The 21,643-nt window shown below is 43.2% G+C and overlaps 1 protein-coding gene across 1 annotated transcript; it reads left to right on the top strand.

Moving 5' to 3' along the window:
* Positions 1-136: 136 nt before the first annotated feature.
* On the top strand, positions 137-502 carry LOC123755977 (small ribosomal subunit protein bS6-like). Its single transcript, XM_045738990.2, has one exon. It carries the CDS (start codon positions 137-139, stop codon positions 500-502), a length of 366 nt encoding a protein of 121 aa, XP_045594946.2.
* Positions 503-21,643: the final 21,141 nt, after the last annotated feature.

The following is a 21,643-nucleotide window of genomic DNA, read 5'->3' as shown; positions in this document are numbered from 1 at the left end:
GGAGAGAGTGAGGATGAGAGTAGTGAGACGAGGAGAGAGTGAGGATGAGAGTAGTGAGACGAGGAGAGAGTGAGGATAAGAGTAGTGAGGGTGGGAGAAGTACGACAAGGAGAAGGTAATTGTGCAGAGAAGGTTAATGGTGAGGAGAGAAGCTAGTAAAGTAACAAGCGAGACCACAGATGGTGGGAGTGTGCACGAGACCAGAGATGGTGAGTGTGTGCTCGAGGTCAGAGATGGTGGGAGTGTGCACGAGACCAGAGATGGTGAGTGTGTGCACGAGGCCAGAGATGGTGGGAGTGTGCACGAGGCCAGAGATGGTGGGAGTGTGCACGAGACCAGAGATGGTGAGTGTGTACAAGAGGCCAGAGATGGTGGGAGTGTGCACGAGACCAGAGATGGTGGGAGTGTGCACGAGGCCAGAGATGGTGAGTGTGTGCACGAGGCCAGAGATGGACCCTACATCAATGAAACAATGAAACAGTATATCTTGAAGAGTTGTTAAGAGCAGTGCTGGTGCCTCACTCCTCCCAGCACCTATACCTTGCTCTCTGGGCCACCCTTCCTCTCTACCACTGTCACTATCCATGCTCTCTGGACCACCCTTCCTCTCTACCACTGTCACTATCCATGCTCTCTGGACCACCCTTCCTCTCTACCACTGTCACTATCCTTGCTCTCTGGGCCACCCTTCCTCTCTACCACTGTCACTATCCATGCTCTCTGGACCACCCTTCCTCTCTACCACTGTCACTATCCATGCTCTCTGGGCCACCCTTCCTCTCTACCACTGTCACTATCCATGCTCTCTGGACCACCCTTCCTCTCTACCACTGTCACTATCCTTGCTCTCTGGGCCACCCTTCCTCTCTACCACTGTCACTATCCATGCTCTCTGGGCCACCCTTCCTCTCTACCACTGTCACTATCCATGCTCTCTGGACCACCCTTCCTCTCTACCACTGTCACTATCCATGCTCTCTGGGCCATCCTTCCTCTCTACCACTGTCACTATCCTTGCTCTCTGGGCCACCCTTCCTCTCTACCACTGTCACTATCCATGCTCTCTGGACCACCCTTCCTCTCTACCACTGTCACTATCCATGCTCTCTGGACCACCCTTCCTCTCTACCACTGTCACTATCCATGCTCTCTGGGCCATCCTTCCTCTCTACCACTGTCACTATCCTTGCTCTCTGGACCACCCTTCCTCTCTACCACTGTCACTATCCATGCTCTCTGGACCACCCTTCCTCTCTACCACTGTCACTATCCATGCTCTCTGGGCCACCCTTCCTCTCTACCACTGTCACTATCCTTGCTCTCTGGGCCACCCTTCCTCTCTACCACTGTCACTATCCATGCTCTCTGGACCACCCTTCCTCTCTACCACTGTCACTATCCATGCTCTCTGGACCACCCTTCCTCTCTACCACTGTCACTATCCATGCTCTCTGGGCCATCCTTCCTCTCTACCACTGTCACTATCCTTGCTCTCTGGACCACCCTTCCTCTCTACCACTGTCACTATCCATGCTCTCTGGACCACCCTTCCTCTCTACCACTGTCACTATCCATGCTCTCTGGGCCACCCTTCCTCTCTACCTCTGTCACTATCCTTGCTCTCTGGGCCATCCTTCCTCTCTACCACTGTCACTATCCATGCTCTCTGGACCACCCTTCCTCTCTACCACTGTCACTATCCTTGCTCTCTGGGCCACCCTTCCTCTCTACCACTGTCACTATCCATGCTCTCTGGACCACCCTTCCTCTCTACCACTGTCACTATCCATGCTCTCTGGGCCACCCTTCCTCTCTACCACTGTCACTATCCATGCTCTCTGGACCACCCTTCCTCTCTACCACTGTCACTATCCTTGCTCTCTGGGCCATCCTTCCTCTCTACCACTGTCACTATCCTTGCTCTCTGGACCACCCTTCCTCTCTACCACTGTCACTATCCATGCTCTCTGGACCACCCTTCCTCTCTACCACTGTCACTATCCTTGCTCTCTGGGCCACCCTTCCTCTCTACCACTGTCACTATCCTTGCTCTCTGGACCACCCTTCCTCTCTACCACTGTCACTATCCATGCTCTCTGGACCACCCTTCCTCTCTACCACTGTCACTATCCTTGCTCTCTGGGCCACCCTTCCTCTCTACCACTGTCACTATCCTTGCTCTCTGGGCCACCCTTCCTCTCTACCATTCTTTGTTACTATGTTTCATCCTCGTTCCCTTGCCCTTCATTACTCTTGTTGATATATCAAGCTGCTCGTCTCGTGTACACAGCTTCCATCCTAAATTTATTATTTACCGTTAAGTCTCTTAATTTTCACGCATTTTTTATTCTCATTATTTAGAGCTCATAACTCCCCTCATGCCAGCGCCTCCTAGCTCTCCTCACGCCAGCGCCTCCTAGCTCTCCTCATGCCAGCGCCTCCTAGCTGCCCTCATGCCAGCGCCTCCTAGCTGCCCTCATGCCAGCGCCTCCTAGCTGCCCTCATGCCCCACATCTCAGCGTGTTCCCTGGTGTGGTGAGCTGTCACATCTGCCCCCAGCCTCCACTGGTATAGTGCTCACCTCTACCTCTCTCACAGTACCGTCACTCTCCTCTCTCACAGTACCGTCACTCTACCTCTCACAGTACCGTCACTCTCCTCTCTCACAGTACCGTCACTCTACCTCTCTCACAGTACCGTCACTCTACCTCTCACAGTACCGTCACTCTCCTCTCTCACAGTAACGTCACTCTACCTCTCACAGTAACGTCACTCTACCTCTCTCACAGTAACGTCATTCTACCTCTCACAGTAATGTCACTCTACCTCTTGTCCTCATCCTACCTTTATTAGTTTTACGGCATATAGTTCTCCCGTGTGTCTCACCCTCTGCTTCTCTCCCGTTGCCACCCCCACCCCAAGGCGTTGCTCCCCCCCTAGGCCGTCCCCCCCCCCCCCCCCCCGCCCCTCCCCGAGCGCGCCCCGCCCCTCCGGCAACATCAATGTTTCACTGGGGCAGGGAGGGAGGGATGGAGGGAGCGGCCCCGTGCTCTTCCCTCTAAGGAGGTTTCCCTTCCTCGTCGTGTGTACACCTCCTCCTCCTCCTCTGCCTCTCTCAAAGCTCTAGGCTTAATTCACAGCAATATTTTATAATGGTTTAATTTACTAAAATACTACCCCAGACTGGCTGTGTTCGTCTGTACTTACCTGGCAGTAATGACCTAACAGTGCATCCCTGGGGAGTGAGGTGTAGTTCTCTATGTTCCTGCCTACTAGTCTTCTTGTACCTGTTGTCTTATAATTCACCTTTTCTAATATTCGAATTCCTTCCAACATCTGACCCATAAGTTGTGGATATTGGCGGCTTCCACAACTTCTCTCAGTGCGTTCAAATTTTGGACCATCTGTAGGGGGTACGAGTAATACCTTATATATTTTGTCAGCGTTTCCAGTTTCCATTATGTCTTCTCTTCTTCTCTTACATTAAAGAGGCTATCATTGTCTACCTTCTATATTCCCGTCAGTATCATGTATGTCGCTAACATACCCCCCTCCCCTCTGTTTCTTCTCTCCTTTTGTTTTGTGAGATATATTTACTTTAACCTATCCTCATAGCTTGGCCCTCTTAGCTCTGGCATTAATGTGACTGCAAACCTTTGTACTTCTACGATTTCGGATTTATGTTTCACAAGGCGCAGATTCCGGGTCGGTGTTGCATTTTCGAATATTGGAGTAAGAAGGGATCGCCTAGAAACAGCCCTGGTTTAGGTTTCTGTACAACACTCTAATGTTTGCCAGCATACCACATGCTGTAGAGGGTTCCCTGTTTATGTGAGCCTCTGGAGACAGTGCTGGAATTAACCCAGAAATAATGTTATTTCTTCAATTCCTGTAGTGGCCTTCCCCTTATGGTGAAGGTATCTCTTGGTCTCCTTTATCCCTTTCTCCATCTTTATTACCTTACACTTTTAAAATTGAATTTTAGTACGCGCGCGCGCGTGTGTACTCATCTACTTATTCATGCAGGGCTCACTTCGACTCTTTGGTCTCGCCTCTCAACTGTCAATCAACTGGTGTATAGGTTCCTGAGCCTATTGAAGTCTACATTTGAAACTGTGTATAGATTCTGCCTCCATCACATCATTTTTAATGTTTTCCATTTATTAACTATGGCAGTGAAGAAAATTATTTATATCTTTATGGCTTATTTGGGTTTTCAGTTTCCAGCCGTATCCCCTTGTGCTAGTACCTCTCCTGTTAATAGTTCGCCTTTAGCTACGCGTCTCTCTCTCTCTCTCTCCGTTGTACGGGGTTAAAACATTTAACCCCGATTTTATGTTATGAGGTTTTACACATACACACATAAATCATAATGTAATCAGTTTTATATTTGTAGTAAAAATAAATAATAATGATAATAATATAATGTGCAAACAATATACGAGGACAAAAATGTTTATCCTGGAGCGTGTTAGTACGCCAAACGTTGTGTTATGTTCACTCTTCGTGTAGAACACAACCTGTTCCCTGCAGCTGCCACTACGAACACAACACAAAGTGCTAACCTATTAGAAACTCACGAACCCAAGTAACCCACCTAGCCTATCTTACTTTAGCATAGAAAACGTAAATTTTTATGAGGCGCTACTTTTCATATTACTATGCATGTTGTACTTTGGGGAGCATAACGCGCAAACTGAGAGGAATTAGTTGAGAGTTCGGGTTCTAGTCAATAACGCTCTCCAATCACTTCATATATTCTGGAAATGCTATAACTAAACATCACCTACGTACATGTTTTATACTTAATGGAAATAACTTTTTAGTGGGTCTGGAGTTTAAAGGAGCACAGAGGATTGTAAGGTAGAGTGGAGTCCCAGGCACAGAGCGGGGCGTGTGGCGCGTCTGAATTGCCTCTTAATCCTTGGTGACGGTATCTGGCTACAAATGGTGCGTAGCTTGTCCACCCTTCAAGAATATTTATCATACTTAAGTCTTGCGAGACGTTTGGCTAATTCTGCCGCCCTGAGAAGCGGTGTGTGTGGAGACGAGTAGTGTGGAAGTGAAGGGTGGCGTGTAGCTGCCAGGGTGAGGGGAGCCCTAGCATGCCTGGGCGAGGGGAATCACTATATTGGGTAGGGAAGAGCAGTTCACTATGACGGGGCTGGAGGGTTGAGATAAAGAGGGAGGGGGAACTGATGGATTGTCGGGGCTGCCTCATGTACGATGCGTACCTTTCATCAATCACCTTATACTAAGTACTAGTATAGTATCCAGTAGTGTATAAGAAGCAAACATAAGCATGTATACTGTCAGTTATATTACGCATGCTGAAATTATATATATCTTTAAGTGAAAGCCTATAAAATAGTGAATAATTTAGACTAAGCAAGAGAGAAGAGCGAGGGGAGAGAGACTAAGCCGTGGCCGGTTGCTTCAGGTAGGAAGGGGAGCGAACAAGGGGACAGGTATATAATAGACTTAGGTTTGCCTCGACAACAACATTTTTATGTTCTTCATCCTCCCCAGGTTATGATCATACATCAACAACACAAAGAAGTCGACACAAGGTGACTAGACGAGGCTCGTAACTATGATAGATTAATCACCGCTGATTATAATAGCTCTCTCCCTGAAAGACAGTGCACAACATACTCTTAAGTTAACGCTGCTAAAGTTCTGTAAGCTGGCTGCTCAAATGTCCATCTCAGCTTCATATTGTCAAATGATTTCTCAATACCTGGTAACGTGTATTGCCTTTTTTCCTTATTAGCATAATTAGGCACATGAACATTTTTGCGCTAACATTAAGGGTTCTAGAGCTTATGTGAGGATACTAACGTTCCCGTCCCGCAGGATGCTCCCTCATGCAGGGGCATGTGGCCAGACAGAGAACACTAGCAAGTTTTCGATGCTTTATGCAAAGATCAGGTAATTGTAAAGTTCCAGGTAACCCTAAACTGGCAGGTCTGAAGGGTCAACGACTGGATATGCAGTAATGAAACGTTTGAAAGTTTGACCCAGTTCCTGCTTACAGATGTAAAGTTTGCAGGAGTATTGGGAGATCTGTCATCTGTAGCCTCCTGCCGCAGGTAACGCTAACTACTTGATCCTGTCAACCACTGTGTCGCACAGTCTGATAGACATTTTGTGCAGCACACACATGCACACGCGCACACACACACACACACGCACACACAGGGACGTGGTAGCCTGGTGGAGAGCGCGCAGGTCTCGTAATTCTGTGGCGGGTGTTCGATTCCCGCACCAGGCATAAACAAATGGGCAAAGTTTCTTTCACCCTGAATGCCCCTATTACCTAGCAGTAAATAGGTACCTGGGAGTTAGTCAGCTGTCACGGGCTGCATCCTGGGGTGTGTGTGTGGAGAAAAAAAAGTAGTTAGTAAAACAGTTGATTGACAGTTGAGAGGCGGGCCGAAAGAGCAAAGCTCAACCCCCGCAAACACAACTAGGTGAATACACACACGCGCGCACCCACACAAGCACACATACATACACACACACACATTAGGGGCCTGGTGACTGAACAGACAGCGCATGGGACTTGTAATCCTATGACTCGGGGAATCGATCCCCGGCAATGGCGGAAATAAATGGCAGAGTTTCTTTTCACCCTGATGCCCCTGTTTACTAGCAGTAAATAGGTACCTGGGTGTTACTGTTACGGGCTGCTTCCTGGAGGTGTGTGTGTGTGTGTGTGTGTGTGTGTGTGTGTGTGTGTGTGTGTGTGTGTGTCTGTCTGTGTGTGTGTGTGTGTGTGCGCATGTGTGTGTGTTTACTAGTTGTGTTTTTGCGGGGGTTGAGCTTTTGCTCTTTCGGCCCGCCTCTCAACTGTCAATCAACTGATTTACTAACTACTATTTTTTTTTTCCCCCACACCACACACACACACACACACCCCACGAAGCAGCCCGTGACAGCTGACTAACTCCCAGGTACCTATTTACTGCTAGGTAACAGGGGCACTTAGGGTGAAAGAAACTTTGCCCATTTGTTTCTGCCTCGTGCGGGAATCGAACCCGCGTCACAGAATTACGAGTCCTGCGCGCTATCCACCAGGCTACGAGGCCCCACTGTGTGTGTGTGTGTGTACTCACCTAGTTGTGTTTGCGGGTGTTGAGCTTTGGCTCTTTGGTCTGGTGTGTGTGTGTGTGTGTGTGTGTGTGTGTGTGTGTGTGTGTGTGTGTGTGTGTGTGTGTGTGTGTGTGTGTGTGTGTATGTGTGTGTATGTGTGTGTGAGAAAAAAGTTGATCGATTGACAGTTGAGAATACCCCCATCCTATCCCAAGAATACCCCACCCTATCCCAAGAATGCCCCCCTATCCCAAGAATACCACACCCCATCCCACGAATACCCGCCCTATCCCAAGAATAACCCACCCTATCCCAAGAATATCCCACCCTATCCCAAGAATGCCCCTATCCCAAGAATACCCCACCCTATCCCAAGAACACCCCACCCCTATCCCAAGAATACCCCACCCTATCACAAGAACGCCCCGCCCTATTCCAAGAACGCCCCACACTATTCAAAAAACGCCCCACCCTATCCCAAGAATGCCCCACCCTATTCCAAGAACGCCCCACCCCTATCCCAAGAATGCCTCTCCCTATTCCAAGAACGTCCCCACCCTATCAGCGTTCAGCATAGTAAAATCCGGACTACCAACCGTGAAGAGCTCAGTCCCCCAGGGTACTGTGCTTGCTCCGGTACTTTTTCTCATCCTCATATCGGACATAGACAAGGACACGAAAAACTATAGTAATGTATCTTCTTGTGCGGATGACACTAGGATGTTCAGAGAGTAGACAAAATAGAGGACACAGCAAACCTGTTAACTGATGAAAATCAGGTCTTTCAGTGGGTCACGGAAAATTACATGATGATTAATGAAGGTAAGGAAACCTGGTCGATGACTGGGCCGCGGTGACGCTGAGCCCCAAAATCATCGCAAAGTAAGTTCCAGCTCCTGCGCTGTGCAGAAAAACGAAAACATCAAAATGGAAACTGCGTATAATACGCAGAAGATAAATGTTATCCAAAAGGTTAGATAACAGGCAGCTTTCAAACAAAAAGATGCCAGACAGATGACAGTTTGACAGTTTGACAGTTTTAAGACACTCGTGCTCTCTAGTGTGGAATATTGCTGCACACTAGCAACCCCATTTACAGCTGGAAAAATTGCTGACCCTGAGAATGTCCAAAGAACTTTTACTGCCCGAGTCATCTCAATAAAACAAACAAAATTATTGGGACTGCTTAAAGTTTCATATGTTTTCACTAGAGTGCATGCGGGAGAGGTATATAATTAACAGATGAATAACATTAATGGAACTGTTTTCAAACCTGCACACGGAAATAGCTCCACTCGAGACAAGAAAGCATAGCGTGAAGTGAAAAATTGTCCCATTGAAAAAGAGAAGTGCTTGAGGTACACTGAAAGAGAATTCTATCAAGATCAAGAGCCCAAGACTTTTCATACTCTCACTCTATACCATATATATACACACACACATGCATTCACATACATTTGTCTCTTTTACTCTGACAGGGTGAGATAGCTGACAGAGAAACTAGTATGCATGGTATATATGTATATGTACGTATATATGTGTGTATATGTATAAAGTACATATGAAAGCTGATCAGAATTGCATTTCACCTTTGTAAATGCACATTAATGACACTTCGAACACTTTATGTAGGGCATACGTAAATCTGTGTATCTATGTATTTACGTATGTAGGTTAGCTTAGCATTTTAAAAGTACCGAATCATCTTCTGTGGTTGATTGTTCAATAAATCCCTGAACTATATGTTTAACTGATCTCTAACCCTGTCCATGGAGGACAGAAGAAAATGTATATATGCTGGTTAGCATTGTAAATGTGTGGCCACGTCTGTGGTAGAAAATAATAATAAAAAAACTCTATACCATAATGGGCTGAACTATTCGACCTCTCACGGTGTTTAACAGACAAACACCGCTAAAGGATACTTGATCAGCCGGTTGTGAGTCACACGTCAGGTTGCGAGGAACTGCGTCCAACAACCTGGTTGAGCAGACCACCATCCAGGAAGCCTGGCCAGAGAACAGGGTCACGGAGACATTGATCCTCGGAACCACTGCAAGTTTATTATTATTATTATTAACCCATTTAGGTACATGTGCATTTGTACAGCTACCCTAGACTGACTATATGAAGGGGAGTACAGTGTGTCACAAAGCTAGCTACATGATGCTAAAAAATCACCATCACACAGGATGGTTAGTCATACAGAGGCATGTGATAAGCGGTCTGCACTGGCAGACTCTGGGTGCATTATGAGGATATCATCAACACAAGAGTGAATAAGGCAGCAGTGATACTAAAAGTCTCCATCTCGCAGGATGGTTAGTCATACAGGGCCATATGTTCAGTAGCCGGCACTGGCAAATTTTGAGTGCAATATGAGGAATATTTCAATATGCAATATATCATCATGAACAAAAGAGTGACTCATGGTGATATAATAATACCTGGATGTTTAAAACAATATAACTTTTGCTGCTTTATCTATATAATTATGTCGAGTTGCGTTTGTTATATCTTAAGCCGTAATTCTGTGCAGCGAGCACATTATTATAACGATGGTTTTTATAAGGTTACTGATGTCTATCTTGCAGGAAAATGCTCCTCCTATGTGTGGTAGTATATTGTATTAAAGTGTTGTGTAGAAGTTAGCTAATTATTTTACCGGAGACTGATAGTATGTGTGCAAATGTTGGCTGTTGGTTTAGACGCACACAGGAACAAGTTGTGGAAACCACCTGAGTCGACAACCTCGACACCAGACACGACAAAGAACTCGAACGCCAATAAAGTTAAATAATGAAAACACGCAGTGTTATACCAGGCGAGTGTGTGAGGCATGAAGACCTCACTCCCTCGTAGTCACTGTTAGGTAAATACACACACACACAGTATATAACCATACACACGCTCACAGTATATAACCATACACACTCACAGTATAACCATACACACGCTCACAGTATAACCATACACACGCTCACAGTATAACCATACACACACTCACAGTATAACCATACACACACTCACAGTATATAACCATACACACGCTCACAGTATAACCATACACACGCTCACAGTATAACCATACACACACTCACAGTATAACCATACACACGCTCACAGTATAACCATACACACGCTCACAGTATAACCATACACACACTCACAGTATAACCATACACACACTCACAGTATATAACCATACACACGCTCACAGTATAACCATACACACGCTCACAGTATAACCATACACACACTCACAGTATAACCATACACACACTCACAGTATATAACCATACACACGCTCACAGTATAACCATACACACACTCACAGTATATAACCATACACACGCTCACAGCATATAACCATACACACACAGCATGGAACCATACACACACAGCATGGAACCATACACACGCTCACAGCATATAACCATACACTCACAGCATGGAACCATACACATGCTCACAGCATATAACCATACACACGCTCACAGCATATATCCATACACACACAGCATGGAACCATACACACGCTTACAGCATATAACCATACACATGCTCACAGCATATAACCATACACATGCTCACAGCATATAACCATACACACACAGCATGGAACCATACACACGCTTACAGCATATAACCATACACACGCTCACAGCATATAACCATACACATGCTCACAGCATATAACCATACACACACAGCATGGAACCATACACACGCTCACAGCATATAACCATACACACGCTCACAGCATATATCCATACACACACAGCATGGAACCATACACATGCTCACAGGATGGAACCATCAATACAATACAATACACAATTCAATACACCCTTAATTCAATACATTAAAAATACAATACACAATTTTACATGTAAATATGATAACAAATAGTGACTTGGAACCGAACCACAACAGTAAAGTAAGAAGCTAGGGAAGGCGGGGCCAGCAGCTGAGATCGTCCCTAAAAGCGTGTCTGTGCTCACCTCTTTGTGGCTGCAGGCTCGACCAGTACCTCTTGAGAACATCCTTGAGCTTACCTCTGGTCCATAACACTCACACCAGTTCTAGAGCACACACCGCCAGCATGAAACTCCCACCATGTGAAGCACAAGAAGATCGTAGAAATATAGATTTGATTCAAGACTGGTGCCGAAAATAAGGAAGGTAAACAATGATGGCAGACTAAAAGGTCCATCTCTCACCTTCAGAAGAGAGGAGGACCAGAGGAGACATGATCACAACATACTGAGGAGAGAGAGAGAAAAGATGGACACGAAGAGTAGGCAACGCGAGGAATGGCGGCACATGTCTTATATTAAGGTTATCTTGAGATGATTTTGGGGCTTAGTGTCCCCGCGGCCCGGCCCTGAATCAGGCCTCCAACCCCAGGAAGCAGCCCGTAGCAGGTGTGTAACTCCCAGATACCTATTTACTGCTAGGTAACAGGGGCATCAGGGTGAAAGAAACATTTTGCCCATTGTCTCCGCCATCACCGGGGATCGAACCCGGAACCTCAGGACTACGAATCCAAAGCGGTGTCCACCCAGCTGTCAGGCGCCCTTTGTCAAACAAAGCTGCATCATGGACACGTGAGGAAATACTAAAGGCAGTTACCATAGAACATAAAAAGGTCAGGTAATGACCGCACCAGCCATTCCATACGAGGAGGCAGGATCCAAGAGCTAGATACTACAAAAGTCACTTTTCCAAGACATATCGCCCACAAGACGGTTGCCAGTACCCTTCACATGGTAAACAACTTGTATTATGATTGTAAGTGCTCGAAGGTTCATCAGTAGTGAACTACTGTGATACCTAAAATGGATCGTTGTTCGGAAACTGGTTATATAAAACAAATTAGTCAGCTGGATATAGAGAGAGCAGCCTTTATAACACAGTTATGGGTCAAGACCATTAATATTCATGGGCTTTGTCTCAATGTATTAAAACGTGTATAATCTCGTTTTAATGAAGATATATGATGATTGGCTTGAGCCATGACTCAGTTTTTGTCATTACCGTATTTGCATATCCAGATACAAATTGCTAGTGGAACGTTCAGAGCAAGTTTCTAATTAAGGTGTTTATTTTATGTCTTTCGTTAAACTGTTGCGATTCATATGTGTATAAAACATAATCGAAGCCGAGCTGGAACAATAACAAAACAACAACAGTATAAGGATTGTATTTAGGACCTTAACCGTGCGCTGTGATAACCCACTACCTTGTGCTCTGTGACATGCTGGCAGTGTTCACCTCCAACCCCTTATGTATGTTCATGGTCTATAACTTGCTCGTCTTTCGTCAGCTCTGAGCTGAAGTGAGCAACGATGTACTCTGCACGTTCACAAATATAGCTCATGGTTCCACCCCATCCTCCTAATTAGAGTGTCGCATTTCGACGTATACCCTACCATACATAAGGCTAAAAATCGTCGTACTAGAAAATGGTAGCGGCTCGCGAAATTAACGTACTGTCCCGTTTTCTGTTTTGGGTCCGGTGGTAGGTTAGGATAAGGGCACTTTAGTACGACAGTTTCTTGACACTGGGAAACGTTAGGAGAACGGGCTGCATATTTAGGTAAGACATTAAGTGGCGACGACAAGTGAGCCTTAAGGAAATTGACGAGAGGAAACCCTATGCTGCCTGAGCAGCCTGTTCTCCTAATGTCACTAAATTGTTGTACTAAATTACCCGAACTTAACCTAACCTAACCGAGGACCCAAAACAGAAAACGGGACATCACGTCAATGTCGCGAGCCGCTAACATTTTGAATATATCAGTTTTTGGCCGTTGGGAAAATTATACGTTAAAATGCAAAGTACTATTCAAGAGAACGGGTTGACCTTACACGTACTGGCGGCGTGCAAGGTCAGTAATTCATTCAAGAACGGATACGTATGCAAATAAGTTGAATAATTAAGGTGAGACAAACATGTCTGGTACAGGCAAAACTTAACTAAGAACAGCTGAAGAGGTGATATGGCACAATTCTTAGACAATGGTTATGGTCTATATTGTATTCCCAGAGTAATGCGGTTATCATGATATGATGATTTTAGAACTTATTGTTTGGGTTTTACTTTTATGATGCGAATATGGATATAACAGGTCAATGTGGATGCAATAGAGTTTACTTGACCCATAAACAAATCCTGCTACCATTTCATGGTACAAATGCGGTTATCGTCATGAATGTTAGTTGGGGAATGCTGTGACGATATATCATATGATAATATAAACAATTATTTTCTGGGTATTACATGTATGATACAAATATGGATATAAAAGCTCTCTGTGGATGTAAATAAAGAAAAAGCAAGTGATAAAACAATCAGTGAAACATGGGATAAAACAGGAAGTGTGAGCATAGTGGAGGACCAGGCACTGACAAGTGCCACACTCAGCCTTGCACACACACACACACCCCGCCACTCACTGTAACTTTAAATATTAACTTTTTTTTTACATTCTGCATTTAAATTAATAATTCTATAATGCAAATAATTTATTGGAATTTTTAAATTGTTTCTACATAAGCGGGTATGACCTTTTCTCCCTAGCCGGCTGTCTAAGAATTAAATTAAATATACGAGGCCATAAATGTTAGGTAGACTGTGGGGCTTGTCATAGCAGCCGCCACTCTCACAGGTGGAGCTGAAAGTTATCAATAATAATTTAACTGTGATATATTTTATATTTACTTGAATGAACAGCATAGATACGATCTTCTGCACAAAGGGCTAATAAACATATACCAAAGAAAACAGAATATCCAATCTCGATCCTCATCATATATGGTAGATTAAATGATTTATATTGAAGTAGATTATCCGTGGGATGCTCTTCCTTGACATTCTTAGTCGAAGGTTAAGTCATAAAGCAAGCTTGTTTCAGCATATTTATGAGTCACGTGTTTTACCCGTCACTGTATAATGAACCAAGCTCTTGCCGGAGTTGTGATATATGTGGCTTGTGTGGAAACCTCCTCTCTTTAATTTGATTACCGTTATCGCAACATCCAAAGGAATATTTATTAACGATGTTGTTCCGGCACTAAAACCTCTTAACCCACTCATACAAGTAATTCATATACCTCCGCCACAGTGTTCTTACCTTGAGTACCATGACTTCAACTTTAAATAAGAATACATAGTTGATCATAGTAAAAAAACTTAGAGAACAGTTTGATCTTAAAGTGTCGACAATTACATCTTCTGACCAGTTGGTCAGGCCAATTTTATAGGTGCCGGAGCTCTGTTTAGGCCTGGCAAAAGCCTGTCATTTCATATCATGTTTCTATATGTCTCACGATTAAGTATTTCGTGTTTGTACTCACTAATTATCATCAAATATAATTACCAAACAAATAAAGAAAAAACATCAATCATGTATTTATCAATTAAGTTAAAACACTTAGTGCTCACAAAATACAACCAGTGAGAAGTTTAACAATAGTTTCCACAAAGGGTGAGGTGTGAGGTGTTTTGGGGGTGTGAAACAGCTCTTGTCCTGGTGACATCTTCCGACCTGTGGCACCGCAGCCATGATATATGGCATACGGCTCAGGGTGCCACTGAACTAGAGAAGGTCCATGTAGTTTAACGAACATAAGTGCTGATATATGATTTATGAGAATCCTTGAGCGTGTTGTTGTTGTTATCAGGTTCATGTGAGTGAATCACCTCTCACACTCAGCAGTACTAACAGGAATAACTTGTAAACAGCTCAGTAATGGGTGTAAATCTTGGGAGATGTGGCGTCCATGATCTGGACGCAGTCTCTAAAGGCATTTTAAAGTGCAGAGTAAGAAGAAAGATTAAACCTCTTACAGAAAGATAACATTTCAGCTTCTCCGTAATTAGATGGTATTTCATCAAGCCAGGAGTCTTTTTCAAAGACAAACATTTCACTTAGAAGTGATTTATACTTTGAGGTTCAGAAATTTGAACACCTTTCATAGATGTTGTCGTGAACATATGGTGCTGCAAATTATTCACAAAAGTAGTAAGAAACTGTTCATAATTTTCAACAATTTTCTTGTTGCATGTTATAGTAATTCCTATAAACTTCCTTTTTTCAATTGCCTTTTGAGCTTCTAAAATTCTAGTGCTAAGTTTCTCTTTTAGTTCGTGCAATGACCTTACGCTCCGTTGAGCGTAAGGTCATTGCACGAACTACATATTTATCTACATACATAATCGACGTAGTGGGTTTCTGTAGACACTGGCAGCAAACCAAGTTCATGTAACGTGTCATACATTAGAGCTAAATCCAATAGAAACTGTTCTGAAGTTAGCTTCTTCAACAGACCTTTATAGGTTTTTGTCACTTCCGAATCTTGTTTCATATTTCACTGCTTTTTCAAAATTAAAACAAAGTGCTTCATAATTTGTCCACACTGCTAAACTCTTCGAAACGAGCTGGCCATCCGCTGGTGTTCAGAACACGGCCTCTTTTGCAAATCTGTTGTTCAAGTTGAGAGGCACATTCAGATAGTTCCTTTTGATTTAGACAAACCTTTTGATTTATTAGTCACCCCCATACCCACGGGATGGGTATGGGGGTGCCTAATAAAGAAAGATATTAAAAGTTTGCTCATACTTTACACCCAAGATTATCGATAGATTCCTCTTTTTTTCCATATTTCTTCAGTCCAAACACCAGAACAGGGATACAAGTTAGACCTTAAAACACCATTATTTTCTGAATTGCACATGGTTCCAATTTGAAAATTTGAACTAGAAGCAGTCGAAACAACTTTTGCCACCTTCACTGTTATCATTATCAGTCTCCTGTACGTTATTCTTCTTACACTCCTCATTTTGTTTATGAAAGAAGGAAGTCAACATTGTTTGCTTAGAAGCCATGATGGGGTTGTTTGTGAGGAAAATGTTACTGTATTAGAGAGAAATCCAGGGACCACCAGCCACCACTTTACTAATGCACTTGAAAGAAGCAGAGTTGCCATCTCAGATTTCACACGACGCTAGAAACACCCCAAAAAAACACACTAAATTATGTCGTGTTGTGTGTATCAGTTTTGTCGTTTTACCTGCCTATTATTTAATACTAAAATATGCTTTTGTATGAATAAAGAATACCTGTCTAATGAACTACTGCTAAAGCCATAAACATTATCGCTGAATACTGGTATCCAAAGCGGGAGGTTGGCAACCGTGTCTCATACCGTTTGTCTCCCATAATGGAGAGGAAGTGTTCACGAGCGTCGGGTATTGTGTCTCCACATTCCTACCACTACAAGTCAGCATCTTTACTTTTTAAATATATACAATTTTTAATATTATTGAATCTTTAAACAAATCGAAGAAATATCGTAACATTATTAACTTATTAGTGATGTAATACTAATATTTTCCTGCCATGATCAGCCATCACCCACAAGCAATCATCTCCCTTTCCCTTCATCCTCTCTCCCTTTCCCTTCATCCTCTCTCCCTTTCCCTTCATCCTCTCTCCCTTTCCCTTCATCCTCTCTCCCTTTCCCTGCATCCTCTCTCCCTTTCCCCCATTCCATCATCCACTGTCAGAGGTGCCGGAGGGGCGCTCCGGCACCTCTGCACCACTGCTTCTAACCCATTATTACTCTAATGTGAACAGTTAATACTCTGATGTGAACAGTTAATACTCTGATGTAAACAGTTAATACTCTGATGTGAACAGTTAATACTCTGATGTGAACAGTTAATACTCTGATGTAAACAGTTAATACTCTGATGTGAACAGTTAATACTCTGATGTGAACAGTTAATACTCTGATGTAAACAGTTAATACTCTGATGTGAACAGTTAATACTCTGATGTAAACAGTTAATACTCTGATGTAAACAGTTAATACTCTGATGTAAACAGTTAATACTCTGATGTGAACAGTTAATACTCTGATGTGAACAGTTCAGTTTACAGATAATGAACAGTTCCTCCCAGTAGTGTTGCTGCTGACATTATTCCTACCCCCCAATTAATCTGTTTTTCCTTATATAAATTTCTCTACAAACGCCACATTCAAACTTTTTATTTTATAATTCCGTTAGGTACTCTTAGTGACCTGCATCGTTCACTCCATATTTTTCATTCCCAATTTCTCCTATCTTATACATTTATTTTAGTTCTAACTTTTGAAATAATCTAGAAAATAGAATTGCCAGAGTGAATATCTCGGCAGCTTGTTCTCTTGTCTTTTCCTAATGTTTGATTATAGTCGTACTGGCCTAGTGTCTTTTCTTGAGCGTTACCGTACCTGTTCATGCGGCCGGTCCTACCCTGTTGTCACAACGTCGCAAAAATGTTGTGCTAAATTGTCCGAATTAACTCTTATCAGTTGGCTGTATCCTACTGTGTTGTTTGTAGATTGCTTGCATTGGCCCGCAAGCAATCTACGAGGTCCTGGATGCAATAATCACTAACCTAAGAAGAAAGCAGGCAGGATTGTCAAGATTGATGCTTTCTTCCTCTTCACAACATGTCTCTCTTCTTGACTTATTTTCTGATGTTTCCATCTCACAGCAGCACTAAATGAGTATGGCACCCTTTTGAAGTTCATGCTAGAGAAGGTCCTCAATCCTCCCATTGGATGACATTTAATGGGAGCAAACAACCCTTTGTAAGATTCGGTGGCCTTGGCGTCCGCACGGCCTTCCAGATTACTTTACCAGTCTTCCTTTCCTCCTATGCATCGAACGACTTTGCAAGAGAAATCCTACCATAGCCTCTGGGTGATTCATTGTCAATACACGATCCTGCTTTCTTTTAATGTTCAAATCAGTGGGATGCACTTGCCGCTCCAGCACCCAACTTAGATACAATAATAAACACATACAGACTAGGGTACCCGCATGAATGCACTGTACCTAAATGTGTTAATTAAAAAAGGAAGAGGGCAGCAATATTATAGAGAGGAAGATAACAGAAAACAAGAATTAATTTAATTTCCTCCACCTCCCTTCATCTAGCGTGATATCCTCGTTATACGTCATCCAACTTGATAGTCTTCATTTACAAAATCCAGCTTGATATCCTTGTCCTAGACATCTGGAGTGATATCCCTGCATTACACCCTGGTAGCAAAATAGGGTGGTAGTGACCTTTGAGGTGCAGTGTGCTGTGTCGCGGCACGATCATATATTCTATGAATACATATGAACATCATAACATAGTTGAGTGTGTTGTGGCTTATGGAGTCCTCAAGATAGTTCCTCGCACACACATATTCATATTTTTTTATTAACACATTTAGGTACACATGTACATTTGTGCAGCTGCCCTAGACTATATGAAGGGGAGTATAAAGTGTGTCGTGAACTAACTACGTGATGCTAAAAGTCTCCATAACACAGGATGGTTAGTCATACAGGGCCATGTGATCAGTAGCCTGCATTGGCAAACTCTAGGTGCATTGTGAGGATATTCTCAAGAACACAAGAGTTAATAAAGTAATTGCAAATCTCCAGGTACCTTATTCCAACGGGTCTGAATGGCCGGATAACTGGGCATTCGGTGATGTAGTGTGGGAGATCATGTCGCAGTTCCTGCTCACAGAGTTTGCACCTGGAGTGTTCAGGATTAGGAGATCCGTCACCTGCAGCCACCTGCCACAGGAAACGGTCCCCCAACCTGATCCTGGCAACCACTGTGTCGCACAGTCTGGTCGACGTTTTGTGCTGCTCACAAACATTGTTTTCAGATCTGAATAAATCATAGCTTTTTATACTTACATTTATAAGTCTTTACCAGCATGAGTGGAACTCTCTGGCAAGCAGATAGTATTAAGAGCATTTTTTATTTATTCATTATGGTCCTCATGCCTATCATGTGGCAGATGGTCGAAGGGTAAGAAGAGTTACATAGTGGGTCAGGTTTGGGACGCCAAGGGTAGTTAAGCTAGGTAGTTTATATTTAATTTGCTCTATATTATTTGCATTTGTGTTATGCAGCGCGCGCGCCTAAGCAGTGGGCGGGTGGACCCGTTACGACCACACAATATAACTTCAGCAGGAGTATGGATACGTGGCCTGGATTTGGGGTAATATCTCATTTTTATTGGATTATTTGGATATTTCTTGAATATTAGCGATAGAGTTCTCTCGAATTTCTTGGATTAATTATATTAACATGTTATTCATAATTGTTAAAATTGATATATTTGTAAATAATTCAGAGGCAAGATGAGTAATTATTTATTACTGATAACATCACCTTCCTGTTGCGTTTATGGAAAGATATTGTTTACAATAAGTTAATAACTATGTTAATGATAATGACACTGGTCAGTAGTGACAACAGCTTGTGTGATGTAATAACACGCTAAGAAAATTAAATGTAAACAACAGCTACTGTGTAAACAAAATGTAAACAACAACTAAGGTGTAAACAAGTTGAGTGAAATTAGAAGAGTACGCTGGTGGTGGCAAGAATGACCTTTGGCGGCCGCTCTTAGGTCAGTTGGCATGTCTCCAAGAGTTACCATGTGTGCTGCTCCAACCCTCTCTCCTCTGACGTGTGTGTGTGTGTACGCGCCTAGTTGTGCTTGCGGGGGTTAAGCTTTGGCTCTTTGGTCCCGCCTCTCAACTGTCAATCAACTGGTGAACAGTAAGAAACCTACTGAGCCCAGTGTGTGCGTGTGTGTGTGTGTGTGTGTTTACTCATCTATTTGGACCTGCAGGATCGAGTATTGGCTCTTGGATCCCGCCTTTCTAGCCGCCGGTTGTTTAAAGCAATGACTCTTGTCTTTTTTCCCTTATCATATCTATTCTTAAATCTATGAATTCCAGTGTACAAGTGTTTACTTCCACAACAAACACTATTCATAGTAGTGCTCAAATTGCATCCTTACTTAAGCCTACTTAGGTATAAAATGACTTTATAACTTTTGCCAGCGTTGAGTCTGCTGCGGTCGTTATCCGATTTATAGGTGCCTCAGGAGTTGAATTTGGTTTTACGTCCACTCCCAGGTTCCTTTCTCGAATCGTCACAGGAAGGTAGTTTCCATTCATTGTGTACTGACCCTCTAGTCTCCTGTCAACTAGTCCCATATATATAACTTTACAATTGCTCGTGTTGAACTCCAGTAGCCATTTCTCTGACCATCTCTGAAGCTTGTTCAAGTCATCTTGGAGGATCCTACAGGATCCTCTAACCCTTCTCATTAATTTCGCGTCATCCGCGAACATCGACATGTAGGACTTGACTCCTGTAGACATGTCGTTCACGTATATTAGAAACAAAACCGGTCCCAGCACCGATCCTTCACGTACTCCACTCATTACGGTTCGCCAGTCTGACTTCTCGTCTCTGGCTGTTAGTGATTTCTTACCCAAGCTAGGTCTTTCCCGCTTACTCCCACCTGCCTCTCAAGTTTGAATAGCAGTCTCCTGTACGGTACTGTATCAAAGGCTTTTTGACAGTCCAGAAATATGCAGTATGCCCGTCCTTCCCTGCCCTGCCTTATTCTTGTTACTTTATGAACTCATGTTGGTGTTTGTTTACGTACCTAATTTTCTGTGTACGCAGTCTTAACCTGGTTGTTCATTCAAACACTTGACAGAGGATGTCTGTCAGTGATACTAGACTATACTTAAGGGTCTCTTCCCCATCTCCTTTCTTGAAAATGGGCATCACATTTGCTTTTTTCCGGCAACTAGGCAACTCTCCCTTCGTAAGTGAATAATTATAGATCCTAGCTATTATTATTAACATCTTTATTGACAAAATTAATTACAATTTTGCCTAATCTGAGGATTTCGATTAAGGCTTATTAAAGTGAGGATAATGCTGGTATTCACTGTCACGCAGGACAGAGGGTCATACATAAGACAATAGGTCTAAACTGTAGGCTGAAGCACATATATATCATGGTTACAATCAATGTTTTAATGTGTGAATATGTGAAAACAACTTTCTATTGTACACTGCCACACAAGGGCAGGGATGGGTTCATAAGTGATGCAGCTTAGAAGTAATATAAATAAAAATTGTTCTTCATTCTTTAAAATGGACAAGCAAATTTTGGGTAAATTGTTAGGATGTAGTCCAGAACACCTGAGTCAATGAAATAGTTACACAGTTGGTGGTACAAGAGGCCAGGAGGTCTAAAGTCCTTTACGGTTTCACATTCAACAATATAGTGTTCTCGTGAATGCATTAAAGGTTTATCACAGAGTTTACAATCTGAGTATTCTGGTAGTGGCTCAGCCTCACTAACCTGTCAGATGTGTCTATAGCCAAGGCGAATTCGCGCAATGACTACATCACATTGCCTGGTTCGGTTACTGTGCTGACCATACAAATACCTATTATTACAAAAGTTGTCATAACTTTTAATACTGCAGCTTTCAGCTCACTGGGCATTTCTTAGTTCTTCTAAATCTGAATTAATTTCTTTAATTTGCATGTTTCTAATAACTGCATTAGATAGTCCAAAGTCATAATCAGTGTTTTCTTTCCTGCAAGCCTCATTGGCCAATCAATCTACAAAGACGTGTTTTCCAACTCCAACATGGGATGGG

This window comes from Procambarus clarkii, chromosome 43 (genome assembly GCF_040958095.1).
Source record: "Procambarus clarkii isolate CNS0578487 chromosome 43, FALCON_Pclarkii_2.0, whole genome shotgun sequence".
Lineage (NCBI taxonomy): Eukaryota > Metazoa > Arthropoda > Malacostraca > Decapoda > Cambaridae > Procambarus > Procambarus clarkii.
This window is presented reverse-complemented; position numbering and strand designations above follow the sequence as displayed.